Here is a 16,741-nt window from a genome sequence, read left to right on the forward strand (position 1 = left end):
ATTTAGTTTTTTTTTGAGCCATATGAATTAATGTGTTTGAGGCCATCACACATAATAACATGGTAATGTGTCCGAGGGATAAACAAAGAAGTGGGTCAAGTTAAGCAAGAAGAGATCACATTCTTTAAGAGAGGCTCTACTAATGGGAGAAATGTTCATTCACTGACCCGTTTGTGTCCTCATGTCCTCTTTAACTATTCATTTATTTGATCTTTTTCTTAATCTAAATTTAGATTGTGGACAAGAGGCACAAACTCAAGTCAAGACGAATGTTATTCATATCAGAGACAGCACAGGGGCTCACTGGTTAGTGATTTTGGTTCCCTGTGTTCGGGTTTCTGGTCCTTTCTGTATGGTATTTATGTGATGTCTGATGTTTTCACATTTTCTCTGAGCATTTGTTTTCACGCACGACCACAAAAAGCATTCTCGCCAGAAACTTTCGCGAATGAGATTCTAAATATGAAGAGTTTCATTTCCTGGTTAAATGAACATTACACAAAAATACCCTGGGGGGGTCCCCATCCTTGGATTCTTGATTCAGATATGCAAAAAAATAACATTTAACAGGGAAAGACTGATAAAAACAAAACTCAGAAAGAGCAACAGACAGTGGCAATATAGTGGAAAATATGAGCAGCATATCAAGGAGGACGCCAAGCTGCTTCCAAACTGAACAATTATGCAAACATGACTTGAGTCACAGCACCTCCTCTACACTTTGAAGACCTGGAAAGCGAGCACAGATAATGTTTCTCTTCATGTGTGATGTGTGAAGTGGAGCTCTCCTTCACCATGTACTCTAGTGGCATCACTGCTGTGTTCATTCCTACTTAAAGCAAGACAGGGTGGCTTGGTGCCATGCTTTAATCCTATAACTCAGTTCTCCTCTTCTATACTCAGCAGGAGGGCAGAATACAAAAGTGCACAAAATGTAAGCACGCAAATAAAGACGGCCAGCAGGGCCAAACCTTATTAATGCTTTGGCTAACGGCTAAAACTGCGTTTTAGTCACACGACAGGCAGAAATGTGCGTTTGCATTCTTTTTGGCAGCTTTGTAAAGCCGTGTGTATCTGTGGTCCTCTTTGATAAATCTCAATCACTGTGAAGCTGCATGCATGTGCACAAGACTGATTTCCATCCCAATCTGTAGTCACGAATGGATGTAGACAGTCCCTTAATTAATCATTTGCATACAAACATGTTGTTTGTCCCACAAGTTATTAGACTCGCCCATGAAAACAGCAGCAAAGAAGAAACACAATTTCATGGAATGTGATTTTTTAAATGATCATTGGAAAATTGGAGAAAAAGAAAGGTGGTTTTCCGGGATGATAAAAAAAACATTGAACAAAAACCACCAAAGACTAAAAAAAGGGACTGAGGTTATTAACTGTGTAAGCTCAGAGCAAAGGACTCTGGCAGATGTACAAAAGAAATGGTCACAGTAGGAAGAGAGGCAAGCAAGGTCATCAGACCAGTGAATGATTAGTATGCACAGCTGCAGCTATTTACACCCCTAACAATTAGCATTAAAAATGTATTACTAATAACATTATAACCAATAAAGAAATTGGCCACTTTGTTTCTGTTTTTACTTCATTCTTTGTCTAATTCACCACGTCAGGCTTAATCTCTAAAAAGGTTTAGATGGTGTGAATCATGCATTAAATGCACACAATCTAATTACACATTCTTTCTTTATGAATGCCATTTCACGTGTGGGAAAAAGCATACGCATGGTTTTTGTGCATACTCATCATTTATTCATCCAGGCCCTTGGGCTCTGTGTCTGAGACGATAAACAGTGCACACTGGATGAACCCCAGCGAGACCCTGCGTCACTGTTATTGATATACTTTCCTCTCCTGCGAGTGTGCGAGGGTCCTCTAGTGTCCGGATGATGCAAATTTTGTCACCGGGGGTGGGGGGGTGTTTGCCCTAAAAATAAGCTGCAAAGGCACCAACTGCGCACGCATCCTTCAAGTGGAATTATAATTATTAGAGTACAAACAACAAAACGTCCACGCTATCCACAGCTGCCCACGTGCATGTCCAACAGAGTATAATCCAGGCATTGGGCGACACTGAGCCTGGACATGTGCTCATGCGATAAAAGAACAAGCTTAGGCCCATGCACCTGCATGTTAAAGAGAGACAGCTGTTTTCTAGAATAAACAACGTAAGTATTTGGAAAGCCGGCTGCGATGGTCATGAGAAGATGTTTGAAGTTTTTTTAATGAGTGTGGAGTTTTACGCTTAGTTTGGCCTTAAATGTTACAAAAGGCCCACTTTTTTTTTGTTCTCTTGCATCAAATCCCTTCTTAATTGCTCGCGAGTCTCTGAATACACAAAATTCTTATTTGGCAGTTGTTATTTTCCTCAATCAGTAAAAAGGAAACGGTATCAACAAGGTTGACAGCTACAGGGAGAAGGAGTTGCAGTTAATTTCAAATCAGTTCTACTTTTCTTGTTATGGGCTTGTCTGTTATTTTAGCCTCCTTTCTCTGTTGTCCTCACTCAGCCCTCTCACTCTCCTCTTGTCTCTCCTGCTTGTCTCTAATCTTACCCAAGCTGTGCCTGGGAATTATTTGAATAATCCCCTAATTTACAGCATCTGCTGTGCTTTAATAGGGCTCTCTTTAATTAGGGTCTACTTGCAGTAGTGAGCATGGAGATTTGGGGCTAAGGTCTAGAGTGGGAGTGCAAGGGGGGTGTTGTGGGTGGAGCAGAGGCAGGAGAAATGTGGACGAAACGTGGAAAAAAATGGACAGTATTTAGTTTTGGGAAACACCTTTTTTGATACAAAAATACTAACTGGCATTTTTTACAGACTCGGGACTAATTGAAATTTTTGTCCCAGGCTAATTGTAACAAAGTGACAAAAGATTTAATTTAAAATTAGTTCTTCACTAAGTTTTCGGTCACGTGTAGACAAAGATGGGTTCATCCTTTCAGTTAGTTCCCTTGTTTATACCTGAAGGATTCATAGGTCACTAGTAAGTGGCTTAACAAAGTAACAAAACATTCTTCTGAAAGGTTTTGTTACTTTGTTACATTTGGTGCTTCTGAAAAAGCAGCCAGTGTCAAGGAACTGTTACATGAGTTGACTTGAAAAAAAAAAAGACAAGAAAGTCTGACTTCTTGGAAGCAATATTTTGCATTGTACTGTAATTCATTAATTGACTAATTTTTTTAAGGTCTTCATCTCCAGGTAATACAGTACAGTGCTGTGAGAAATTACTGTATCTTTCAATTCATTGTCACCAGACTGGCTTTAATTCCCTCAAACTTTAGCTGTCTAACTGTGAAAATGATTTTATTCATCACTTTTTCTGGTCATCATATTTTGTCATCGTTCTTGTCATGATTTATATTGTCTCATTCTCCTGAGGGATAACTCTTGTAGGACTGCTGCTCTCTCTACCTCCGACAGGGACCCCTAATAGCAGCCATCAATCTTAATATGTTTAACACTATTGATCAGCACAACAAACTGCACACAATCACACCACCGGAAAGCCAAACAAGCCTGCAACACAATCAGAGAAGACCATTATAATCTTATTAAAACTGTTGTGTAATGTGAGAGGGGCAGAGTTCACATGTTTAGCTGTTAGAAAAGCAAAGAAAAGGTTGGTAATTCCCTCTAAGAAAAATTACACTCAAAATTGAAGTGGACACAATGCTTAGTTTGTATAAATTTTAGCTAATCTCTGTGTTTTTTCAATGCCATCTGTGCACAAAGGCCTCATACCTTGGTGTTTGATTCAATTACAAGACTATGACTCATTCTCCGTCTATATGGAGCAGAGTCACACTGCGCACTGTGTTAGCGGTGTGGTCCTGGAAATGTAGTGTCAGTCTGTTGAGTGGTTTACCAACTGCTGTGTTTCAAGCTGAGATTTGAAGGGATTTAATTTTGTTTTCATTTTAGTCGTCCGCTGATATTTATTAACCATAAAAATCCGATTTGTAGGTGATATCACAAAAAAATTAAAAAGGTAAACAGGGCCTTTTTCTTCTCAAAATGGAGAGTGAAGCTGACAGAAAAAAAATAAGAGGATCGTACACATGCAAATTGCCTTATAAATCTTATTACCCATATAGTATATTAGTTGGAGTACTTGTCATATAAATGATCAATCAGTTTGGATTCTCAGCTTCACATTCATGTGAACATCTGGTACTTCTGGGCTCAGGTGGCAGGTGTTGCACCTCAGCTCATGCTTTTGCTCCTGCAGGTTCTGATGTTCATGTGTCGGCTTGAAGCATTAATGGAGGGAAATAAGTGTGTGTGTGTGTGTGTGTGTGTGTGTGTGTGTGTGTGTGTGTGTGTGTGTGTGTGTGTGTGTGTGTGTGTGTCAGAGGCAGATAGACAAGACCAGGTGTAGCCCTACGTATCGTAGGTGATAAGCATCACACACCACAAACCAAAGCCTGATAGCGGGACTGGTGAGAAAGAGGTGGGGGGGCTAGTGGGGCAGGGAGCTAATAAAATATCACATCTGCATTAAAATGCCAAGTCCAGGGTCCCAGCACACGGCCTGCTCTTTCAGGGATACCTATTTAAAGGCCGTGGAAGCACGGACTCTGCACGCCGTTATAGCGGCGTACATGTACACCATCTCCATTATTTATGGGTCTCATCTCTGGTTTACTGAGTTGGGGGTGGGGTGGGCACTGCAGTCATCACTGCCGCTTCGAACAACATGTGCTTAATGATGTCACAGACTTGAGAGGACCCGAGGGGGTGGGGAGAGAGGTGCGATGAAGAGCTGGGAACGGTTAAAATGTGGAGTGGGGCAGGAGGGTGGCCGCAGGCAAATGGAAGGAAGGGCAATGACATTACAACATAGGGGTTCACCGGAGAAGCTTTTTCACGACAGCTGCTGTTTTGAACAGTACTGCAGGATATCTGCCCCTCTGCTAGCATCATTAGCGCTGTCATATCACTGAACACCCACATGTGACCACAGGTGCTTGGAAATCATGAAAATTTCTCATCTGGCTGCCTGATTTAGTTGTTGCAGTTGGAGATGCCAAAAAATAAGGCAGTTTTGGGCAGTTTTTAGTAATGGTGTTAATTATTATCTGTGGAGTATTTGTGTGAGTGTTTCACAGAGCGATAAAGAAATGGATCATTACTTGGGGCTATTAGCCAAAACTTCACCAGTAGGGTCATTTCAGTAATCACCGTTTAATCTACGTTTCTTCATTAGATAGATACAAGCTGCTCACATGACAGAGCTAAAAATCTGCTATCGAAACGTTGAAGCCATTGTACTTGGTTTGCTCATTTAGCATCATCATCATCGGCCCTCAAGTCAGCGATGGTATATTTTCACTTGCTTTCATATTTCATCCTTTGTGCGTCTTTGTGGGAAAGCGGGGGTGACATTTTTTCCTTTCAAAGAGATTTTCATGTTAATTTCTGCCCGATTCCGATTTATTGTTATGCGACTTCATGGTAAATTGTGCAACACGCAGCAGGACAGTGCCAGTCACTTTTGACAAGATCTGATTTACAGCTTAGCTCCTTGTTTCACATTTCCTCTCTGTGACCTTCCCTCATATTACTCCCTCAATCATTCTTTTGTGGTTGTCACCGAGAAACTGTCAAACATATGTTCGAGGAGTGATCTCCTCACTGTGCGCCTGTGTATGGATTTCCATTTAGTATGCACCCCAACCATTCTTTCCCCTATTGCAGTAATTAGACCTGCTCCATTTAAGCCGGCGGCGTCACGCTGGTAGTGGACAGTCTTTAATCATGTGAGAGTGTCTGTCAACACTTAGCAGAGCAGGAGATAGACAAACAATGGCAGAACAGGTCTTGTTGGAGGTGTGTGTTTGGATGAGTAAAATGAATTGTTGTTGTCTACTGCTTTTATTGTGCTTTGAGCACAAGGAGGAGGTTTGATAGGGTTGTGTGTTTGGATGTCTTCGTATGCGTTTGCTATAGCTTTGCTAAATCACGTTGATCTGCTTCTGCAGCATACACCATAAAAGTCAACTAAAGTGCAGATTATAAATGGCTGTTTTTCTTTAGAGTTAATCAAATTCTCTGCCGCATGCATTCATTTGTGGGTGTGACCCCGCTGTGATTTTTGAAATTGTGTCTGATTTTGCGAGGGTTCAATAATAGGAGGACTGTGGGCCTCTTAGAGAGACTATGTTTTATGCATGAGGGCAAAGGGTGGGGCCCGTTAGGGGGTTGTGTCAGTGGACACACACAACAGCCAGATCAGCAGACACCCTGACTACTTGGCAGAGATGCACAAGAAAGACTTCTATAGACACTGGTCCTCCTTTGTCCTGCAGCATTCAAGTGCCTCAGTGTTCCCAGTACACACGGACAGTGCACACAGCTGTGTGCGTGCATGCCTGTATCTTAATTTGAGACTTTATTCCAGGACAGCGCTCGTCTTGCATCATATCGGTCACCTTGACCTTCTTGTTTTCCGCACATTGTTTTTCTGAAGGATTTCTAGCCATTTCACCTAAGCGTCCTTCATCAGCAGTGGCAGCACCTTCAGGGCTTTAATTCAGTGCCTTCTGCCAGTCTTTCTGCCCCAGGCTCAGTATGACAGCAGGCCAGGGCAGAACGTATTGTTGATTGCTTTTGTCTAGAAATGAAGTGCAAGCCCATAAAAGTGTTTCTATGGGGCAACTTGAAATATACAATAATAACTTCTGACAACTTTACAGTGGGTTTTCATCATTTTATAAACTGAAGTGTTCCCAAGCTTGCAGTTTACTGTGTCAGAAGGAAGAATTGAAAAAAAAGAGCTGAAATGGACCATAATGGTGATTTGGTGATAAAATACTTCCGATGCTCTCGGTGACTTTAAAGCCACGTATGCTTCAGAGTGATGTTACATTTATTAGGTAGGGCATTGTGAGGGCCGTGTGGCCCTTTGAGACTGACGAACAAACTGAATTACCCCAGTAAAAATGGACCGCTGCTTTTGTGAGGCCTTATCATTTCTTAAGAGAAATGATTTCACATGGTATCTTCAGAGAAATATGCTACAGCTTCATAAGTCATGGCTTATGAAGAGCGAACTACTGGAAGAAAAGTAGATTACCATGGTTTAATTTTCATTAGAGCGCCATGCATCTATTCCAAGATCTAAGGTCAAGTCGTGTTTGAGAATGCCACGCTTCTCATTAAGCTCTGAAATGTAATAATCACAGTGTTGCAGCCGCTGGTATAAAGTAGTGCTTCTCTAAATGAAGTATCCACTCTCTCTCTGTGCTCTCATCCTTCAGCATCAGTGGTTAAGGTTTGTTTTCTTCATTTCTATATGCTTATTTTAAACTATACATATTTCTTTTCTGGTTCTGCACAACAGGAAAACCTTGACAACATTCAAAGTGCACACAGTCCGTAGTTCAGTACAACAAAGTTAATGCTACACCAGCCCAAGAAGTCAGAGAAAGAACTACCAGACAGCAACCAAGCATAAATACGCTTATTATGTATTGCTGCCTGCAAAATAAAGGTCCTGCAAGTAATAATTTAATGCAGGCTACATGTTGGAAGGGGGTGGGTGGGGGGGGGGGGGGGGGTCTTATGAAATAATAAGGGGTCTGTTCCCGTTGTTATGCTAACAGTTTTCGGAGAAACCCCTCTTCCTCCAAGTTAATTATGGTTGACATTTAAATGCACTTCTGTTGAAGAAGGTGGGAGAATTGTGGAAGAAGAGGGCCTCTCTCTAATTGAGTTTGTTGCTGGCTCCACCTTCGATGCCGCCTTTGTTCTGCAGGGAGTGGATATGTGAACTGCAGCTGAATGAGGCTCTCTGTGGGGATATTGATACTAGCTTGGCTATATGGTGCTGGCCTTATCTATGTTGTCTTTATTTGCGTTAGCATCCATTTTGGAAACATATGTTTCTTACCTGCATACAAAATGTTTCATCAGCTGCATATGAAGGACAGGCACAGTGGCAGCAGAAAAATGTATCACATCCTCTCAAGCAGGTTGCATGCTCTCACAGAAATAGCTATGCTTTTACTTCTTGAATGTGTTTCATTGTGTTGTTATTTGTAGGATTGTTTTCTTTTACAAAAGCTTCCTTTTACACATTTGTAGTGATGTCAGAAACGTTCTGCTTGTCTCTGAATTGGCTTATGTGAAATAGTAAGGTTAGCAGGTAGGTTAAAGCTCTCAACAATGAAGTGCATTTAGTGAATCAGTGCCATTTTGTGCAAAAACCCAAGTATCTCTGTCAACAGTTGAAGTGTGGATTTTCCATGAAATTGTAGTACTTGCTCTTTATTTGTGAAAAAGCAACACACTAAAAATAAATATAAATACTAAAATAAATTTCCCTTGCAGAAAATGTGCCAGTTGCTCCAAGCATGTTGCAGCACTCCTTTGGTAGATATTCTGTCCAAGATTGGTTCTCTGATGTTGGGATCTGTGGGGGCCACGCCATCTGTTGCAGCGCTGCTTATTTTTTCTGTAAGCAACTGAGCTTATTGCTCTGTAGCTGTTTTGTGAAGCTATGACCTAATATTTCAACTGCTCCTCTTTCTATCTCACAGCCATGGCAGATTTCCACGTCCAACCCGAGTCGGTGCACGCTGAGGAGTCCGGCGTGGCCAGATTCCAGTGCCAGATTCACGGCCTGCCAGAGCCGGTCATCAGCTGGGAAAAAGACAGCCGTCCAGTGGACACCAGTAATGAGAGGTTAGATCAAAATACCACTTGGGCTTCTTGTTTTAAGAAACTGCAGCACTTTGGTTAAAGGTGCCAAGTCTCGTGATTTTTTTCTGTCTTTTAGGTACACTCTCCTGCCCACAGGCGTTCTCCAGATCACAGGAGTGCGTGAGGAGGACAGTGGAAGGTTCTGCTGTGTGGCTCATAACAGTGCAGGAGTGAAACACAGTGCTGAGGCACTCCTAACAGTTTCCGGTTGGTATCTATAGTTGAGCACGCATCTGAGTAAACCTCTGGTTTTTTGTTTGTGTGTTGTCATTTGAGGAAAGCCTACATATCCTCACTGTAAATTGACTTTGGTTTAAATGAGCTTTCTTTATTCGGATCTTTAGTTTTCTGTATCACTGATCAAATACAGTCACTTAATACGCCTCTGCTTATCTGTATAGCACATTTCCTAGACTTTTCCAAACCTATTGTCCTGCTGCCAGATCTAAGAGATACAGCATATTGAGCTAATGCACTTGGAGAAATCCAATTAAAAGAAGCTATCCATCATGCTCATTCCAATCTTGAATTCTCGTCTCCCTTTTCCCTTCAGGCTCTCAGTCATCTGTTTACAAAGAACCTGTCATCGTGGTCGGTCCAGAAAACCTAACCCTCACTGTTCACCAAACGGCTATCTTGGAGTGTGTTGCCACTGGATACCCTCGGCCCATTGTGTCATGGAGCAGACTAGGTGAGAAAAAAGTCCTGATCAGATCAGACCTGGTGTTCTTGTTTGTGTGTTTGAGAGATTAGGTGGCATTTGTGTGTTCTGTCTTCCACTGTGAAGTATACAGAGCCAGACTGATATATCAGTCGATACTGGTTATTCACTGATATCGATATGGAATTCACTGGCATCAGCATTTATGGCAGCTGATAAATCGAAACTTAAAAAGTTTAACAGCATGTGCAAACAAGCTGATGCTTGCATAGTTTTTCATACTATATCAGATATTCATGTCAGATTTTTAAATCACCAAATATCGGTATCAGTATCGGTCAGTAAAATTCCTATATTGGTCATACTCTACTAGAATATATTTGTTACAGCACAGATCTATTGTGTACACATGAGGCAGTGGGATTGAAGGTTAAGTCTTAGGGCTAAACATGATGTTCGACTCTGTTGCTTCGTGTCCTCACGATGCTAAAACCTCCTTGGAAGCAGCGGAGAGCCTCTGAGTAATTGCTGCACAGACAGCTCTCTTCATGCGGATTTTTCCTTTTCTTGACTACCACTCAGATTCTGTCGTGAACAATTTTTCAATCTCCTATCTGTTTACTTTACTTCTCATTCAATCTGATTTTCTGTTCCAAATGTAAATCACAGCCCCTCCCCAGCATCTGGGTGTAATCAGATTGCCAGTATTGCCTTACACAGTGTTACCAGAATGAAATGCTAACACGATGGGATTTGTATGTATTAGATTACAGCAGGGAGGCTAGGATAAGCCGCATAATGAATCTTATAGTTTCACATCAGTCACTCCTTAATGCCAGAGTTGGTTTGCTGCTATTCATTGAACAGCGGCACCACGGCCTCCTAGCTTGTGCTCTTTTTTTTTCTGACACTAAGTTAATTAGTCTCTGACAGGGAGAAAGTGATGGCAAAGCCAGAGAGAGAGAGGAATATAACAGGAAAATGCAAGAAAAGAACAAGACTGCTTCTGTTAGGACAACGTCCCAGTGCGATAATGAAAAAAATGTGGACGAAGAAGAAGACGAACACGTGTCACACAAGTTGGAGACATTTATTAGATCTCAATGACTTGTCGTGATTAATTGCATTAATTACATGTATTGTCTTCATTAGGCATCGCCACATAATTGCACATTTACTAATTGAAGCTGCGGCATTTATCACACGAGCCGTGTGTGTGTTGGCTGGTTTGAAGATTCAAGCGAACTCAAAGGATTTTTTTCATCACTTCTGATGAATTGAATGGTGAGCTTGAGATGTGATGAGGTTTGGTCTGTGTGTTTGCTGTGATGATTTCCTTTTGCAGTTTAGGGCTGGTGATCATATCTGATTTAAAAGCAAAACCTGGTGTGCAAAATCTCTGTGTTGTTACAGGGCTTGTCCCTTTCTCCTCCTGGGTTCCTTTTCTCTCTGTCATCATGTTTGGTGTCAGTGTAGTTGTCTTTTGGTCGTTTCCTGTTGTACTCCAGTAGCTGGGTGTCTCCTGCGTCATGATCTGGGTCACTTTCTGTTTGTTGTATTCACCTGCATTTATTAATTTCATCTTGTCACCCTTTTGTAGCAATTATCTGTTTGTGCAGCCTTCTTCCTTGGCTCTATGTATGTTTTGCTTTCTGTTTTACCTGCACTTCTTTGGAGTTTTAGGTTTTGGACCTGTTGTATCACCCAGAATAAAGGCTTGCTTTGATTTCATTGTTTTACATTTCATGACACTATGTGTCATCACTACAGTTTGGCTGAAGAAACCAAAATAACAGTTGCAAGACAAAGGTGCTCATAATGCCTACACACTTGCACTAGCTACACAGTAATAACATGTTTTTGCCACATTGATAAGGCAGTGTATATAAAATTTAAAATATTAGAAGATTTCATGTACTCTTGATGAATTAAGACATTCATCAACTCGTTGTGTAGACACACTAGTGAGATATTCATGTCACATATGGCTGTAATGTAAAATACACACCATTATATAATCTAAGTATCTTTGATACAAGCACATTTGTATGTGCAGTAATGGGATATATTATCATGCACAATATACACACAAAATCATGAGTCTGGTAATCATTTTTGTCATCATATAATTTGATTAGGCCAACATATGCCACAGTGTGTTGGTTTGGAGTATGCCATTATGTTTTCAAAGTACGCTTTTACAGTTTTTTAGTCTTTTTTTTCACTTAGATAAGTGGTGATCATACTGTTATCATCAGCAACAGTTTTACCACCACAGAGGACTCTGAGATCTGTAGTCCCATAGACCATCATCTCTCATTTGTCTTGCAACCAGCAGTATGTGATAGAAGGCTGTTCTGATGGCAGTTTCAGTATTCCACAAAACTCTTGGTCATGTGGGTCACGACAGTAAACTTAAACGTTTGTGATGGGCATTCAACATCATATATCTTAGTCCTTAAAAATGAAACTAACAATATGTTTTCACAGTCTTTTGCTAATAAAACCTTAAAAAAATAATTTGTTGATAATCCTGATTAGCAAATTCATTTTTAGGCTTAGTGGCATTATTTTGAAATTCACTTGCTAATGTGCAAGTGAATTTCAGTCAAACTCATTATCCAAAGTAACCTTTCTGTTGAAAAGTGACTTGCTTTAAGTTTGAAGATAAGGGACGAACCCAAAAGTATTCACTGACTATTGACCACATAGTTAGCATTTCTGACTGGAGCTCCTTTGTCCGCTGTGGTACCTGTCTCCCTTCCCTCCATTCCTGGCCTTTCAGTGTATCATATCTGGAACGTACAGGCTTACAGGCTGCAGATGGAACTCACAGATGGGATTAAAATGCCCCTTTGGCCCCATAGCTAACATCATAGGCAGACTGAAGCCATTGTTGGAGTTGACACTGCAGATAAGGGAGCACAGGAAAGTGTGTGAGCTTATCATGTAATTACAGCAAAAGCAGAGAGGAGGCTGCTATGGATTGTGTAAGTAGATATAAGATTAGAAGTTACAGTTAGAATTTCTGGTCCCAGACTGGCAGCTGAAACATTTCCAGTGCCAAGAAGCAAACCAGCTTAAAAGAAAATGTACTCTGAGGATTTTTCAGACAAATTCCTGAAAAAGGTGAATGTCTCAACTGGAGCATAAAAGTTTTAATTAGCTGAACATCCGTTAGGGAGAAGCAGAAAAGCAGCATTGATTTACTGTAAAGCACCCAAAAGCCAGATGATTCTCACTGGAAGCTATCACAAAGTCCCAATTAAGTTTTAAAAAATTGCAGCGTGTACATGACTCAAACACAAACTCGCTGACCTTTCTTGGTGTATGGTGTGCTGGCAGCTTTATCACATTATAGTCCTGAGGAACACACGCTGTGAGCGCTGCATCCTTGGGGGGACAGAAATAGCGCTGCTTCTGTCAGCTCGTGGCCGTAAACTTGCATGATGTTAATTAGATGTCTTGCTAGTGATTTACACCCACTCTGATCTTTACTATAGTTCAGTTGACCCCCATCTAACATAAACACCCACTGTGCCCATATACCTGGTTCTTTTTATGCTGACCTCCATAGATTCTTACTCATCCTTCTCAACTGTTTTCTTTTTCTCTCTCCCTGATTAGATGGCCGTCCCATCGGGGTGGAGGGAATCCAGGTGCTCGGCACAGGAAACCTGATGATCTCAGATGTTGGTGTGGAGCACTCCGGGGTCTACGTATGTGCCGCTAACAAACCAGGGACCCGTGTGCGCAGGACTGCTCAAGGACGTCTGGTGGTCCAAGGTGAGCTCTGGATAAAAGCAATGACATTTTCTTTTCAGTTGGGTGAAACTAAAAGCACCTGCGAAACATCCTGGGGAACGTGACGAGGTACAGCTCAGCACTATGTGGGTGGATCAGGCAACATGATTACTGTACCATGACTGAAACCTCAGTTTTGCTGCATTGATAAACAAGTGCTTTGCTCCTGTGCCACCAGCGTGTTTTATGTAGGTGGTCTTTAGTTTAAAACCCTCATTCTGATCTAGTGGTTGGTGCAGATTTTTCAGGGAGAAGGTTTTGAATGATTTTCCCCCAAAGCAAAGCAAAGCAAAGCATACCAAAACATTTCAGGCTGATTTTTATTTTGCTACCTTCCAAGCAGTAATTATCAGCTATTTCTGGTATACCAAGCATACTTTTACACCTTTTTGTGCCACCAGCAAGATACAAGACCACTAAAATGTCTCTGCTTGTTGCTCAGAGCTAGAGTCTGTATGGTAGGCATTACAAACATTTCACAAAGAGTTCCGACTCTCAGCTTTTGCAATTTCAGTAATAGTTTCAGGTTTCAAATCCTCAACACTCTGTTAGGAAGAGATAAAAAAAATAAATAACTGCAGAGGTTTATTTGAATCATCATTTCTTTAATATTGGAGAACAAAAACACAGAGCAAAATAGATTTGCAGCATCACACCGAGAAGCAGACAGTCCTGCAACATCGGCTTTTGTGGTCTCTGAAATACACTTTAGGGACCAGGCGCAGTTTTTACCAACCCTGGGAAGTTATCATGTACAGTATATTGCATTTGTGGAGGCACATGTGATTAAATCTTTTATGGCAAATAGGTTTTTTTTAGATAGAATGAACAAAGATTGTTTTGTATTTGGAGGCACTGAGCACAGAGATACTTGATGATTAAAGATGGGACTCTGGAGAGTCAGGGGACGTGTACCGTGAAGCAGGATTTGGGGTTTAGCGAGGTTAAGAGGCTATGTTGGAGATTACAGATCAAGTTGTATCAAAGCATAGCCTACTAACTAATCAGTTCTGTGACACCATTCCTAGAAGATCCTATAGACCATGCGTGCATATTTTCAGAGGAGCTCTAGTTTTTTTTTTTTTTAGAAACTCTTTAAACCCCTTTTCATTTTTCCTGACAAGCATCGTTAAGAGATACAGATTCACAGCCTTTCTGCTTGCTTTGCTGCAAGCAGTTTCAGAGCAATTTCATTGTCTTGTAATGTAATGGACTTGCATTTATATAGTACTTCTCTCGTCTTGCTGACCACTGAAAGCACCTTAGACTACAAAGTGCTTGTACTTGTTGGTCTAAGATGTGCAAGTCAGCCTTCACAGCCATTATAATTTGCTAGTCCTGTGAAAAGTATGTACATCAACATCAGCACTGCCCACTTTTAAAGGACATTGCAAACCTGGCTTGATTTGCCCAGTCGAGTTTGCCCTGTTTATTCGATTCAGGTTGGTGAGGTTTAGTGAAGCCACGTTATAAAAATTGTTATACTACAGTCTGAGCTACAAAAATGAGATGCACACTGTGGGCACTTCTGGGAAATTCTATAAATATAACCATCAAATTTAAATTAGAGAATGACATATGGAGATATGATTTGCAGATTTTAGATGCCACACTAGAAGGATAAAAAAAAAAACCCAGCAACACGGATTCTTTCTTCTTTGTTTGTTGGTTTTCAAAATGCCTAGAAATTGATTTATTGTGTCTTTGTTTTGGCACTGGTATCCTCAGCTCAAAAGCCGCGCCTTCATGTCTGCAGCTTTTTAAAATTCTTCCGCGGTTCTTCACAGGCTCTGCAACAAGAGACAATGCCTCTGCAGTATTGTATCTGCGAGCCTTTTCTTCACTCAAATGACATGTATAATCAGTTTTTTAATAACAGGCCATTAGCATTCAATTTTAGATTTGTTTGTTTTATAACACAGTTGTGTGAGTCTCACAGGAGATAAATATGCAGATTTTCTACAATAAATAAGAAGTAACACCATCATCTGGTGAAAGTGGTAAACCCATAGCACCTCTCTTTTTCTTCTTCTCAATATATAATACAATATACTAGATACTATAAGATACATCCAAATTCAAAATATCCTATAATAACATATCTTTGATTTGCCAGTCTTACGTGTAGGTGTTCCTGTAGTTATAGTCATTAGTTTATTTGTACTAGCTGATTACACACTACTGTATGTACAGGTTATGTGAAAACAAGACAAATCAACTCTTAATACATCCTATAAGTCTTTTTAAAGAAAATATACTTTATGTAATGTGGGGAACTTTAATATTAGACAAAAACTTAAAGGTCAATAATCTGTTGCTCTGCCACAGCATGCAGAAGAAATATAGTCCTTTGAAGTTTCATTCTCTGTGTGCTTTCTAACATTTTGATTGAAATGTTGTTGTTCTTTTCATCTATTCTCCACAGAGCTGGAGCCAGTATCATGAAGGTGTTTGATGTTAGTGTTAAGAGACAGGTGCTTTTGACCAAAAGGATATGGCAGGTGTGGGCTGCCCTGTGCATTAATTGCCACCAAGCAGGAAACATCCAGTGTCTGCCTCACTCACATATTGATCAGACGGACCATACTTTGCTCCAGCCTATAGCAGCATCGATCGCAGACAATATTTCATTTCATCTGCTTGTCAAGTCTGCGACGAGCCCCTCACCTGCTAAGGATAAAAAGATGTGGACATTCATGATGTGCCGCTGTCTGTTTTTGGTTTCTGTTATTGATTTAAGGAAACAACAAATGCCTCATTAACTACACATAAACACATGTGTTAGAACTGCTCCGTTATGATGGAATAGTGTGCTTTAATTAGTCATTCTCATTATTCTATAGATAATAAGCTACTATAAGAGGGCTTCAGTGGCTGTCACTGATTAGGAACTTCAATAAGCACAAAGCTAAGAAGACAGTCACAGTTTAAAAAAGCACTTACACAGTAAACAAGCTGGATTTATGTTGGCTCCTTTGGGGTACAAAAAGAGAGAAGAGAGAAACAAAGAATGAAAGAGTAAAACTGTAGCGGCCAAAGAAGCGAAAAACAAGCGTAAGATGGATAGCTGGTGCTCACGGTCTTACCCCACACCCTTACAGGTGCAAATCAATGCCTTCCTGAGCTCCCTCTGACCTTCACCTTCAAGTCAGCCCTCAAAGCACACAGCAAGTGTGCACAAAACAGACAATGAAGCTGGGAAGGACTGAGATGAATGAAAGGACCATCTCACGCTGTCAGCCCCCCTCATTCAAGTGCCTAACGGCCCCTTAGCTTTTCCACTGGGAAGAATGAAAATGCTTACATTGAGAAAGTGTCAGACAACATTTTATTTATTAGTGTTGGAACAAGAAGGAGGGCAGAAGAGCGGGGAAAACAAAATAAACAGGAATTCAACTTGACAACCGAAAGTGTGACAGATCTTTTAAAGTTGACCTGTTTGACTTGTTCCTAGTATATATATTTTTTATTTTTTTGTCAAATAAAGGCACATAGAGTGGTGGATGCCCACGTTATATATGGCCAAACTTTCAAATAAGGCCAGCGTATGTGTAAG

General features: G+C 40.8%; 1 protein-coding gene across 1 annotated transcript in view; it reads left to right on the forward strand.

Moving 5' to 3' along the window:
• The window catches only part of igdcc3 (immunoglobulin superfamily, DCC subclass, member 3), a 59,680-nt gene that overhangs the window by 23,087 nt on the left and 19,852 nt on the right, over positions 1 to 16,741 (forward strand). Inside the window, exons 3-6 of the mRNA XM_026166634.2 lie at positions 8,558 to 8,702; positions 8,797 to 8,927; positions 9,274 to 9,411; positions 13,009 to 13,167. Of these exons, the coding sequence (XP_026022419.2) occupies positions 8,558 to 8,702; positions 8,797 to 8,927; positions 9,274 to 9,411; positions 13,009 to 13,167 (573 nt within the window). The remainder of the gene's footprint in view (positions 1 to 8,557; positions 8,703 to 8,796; positions 8,928 to 9,273; positions 9,412 to 13,008; positions 13,168 to 16,741) is intronic.

This window comes from Astatotilapia calliptera, chromosome 1 (assembly GCF_964374335.1).
Source record: "Astatotilapia calliptera chromosome 1, fAstCal68.1, whole genome shotgun sequence".
NCBI classification, from domain to species: Eukaryota; Metazoa; Chordata; class Actinopteri; order Cichliformes; family Cichlidae; genus Astatotilapia; species Astatotilapia calliptera.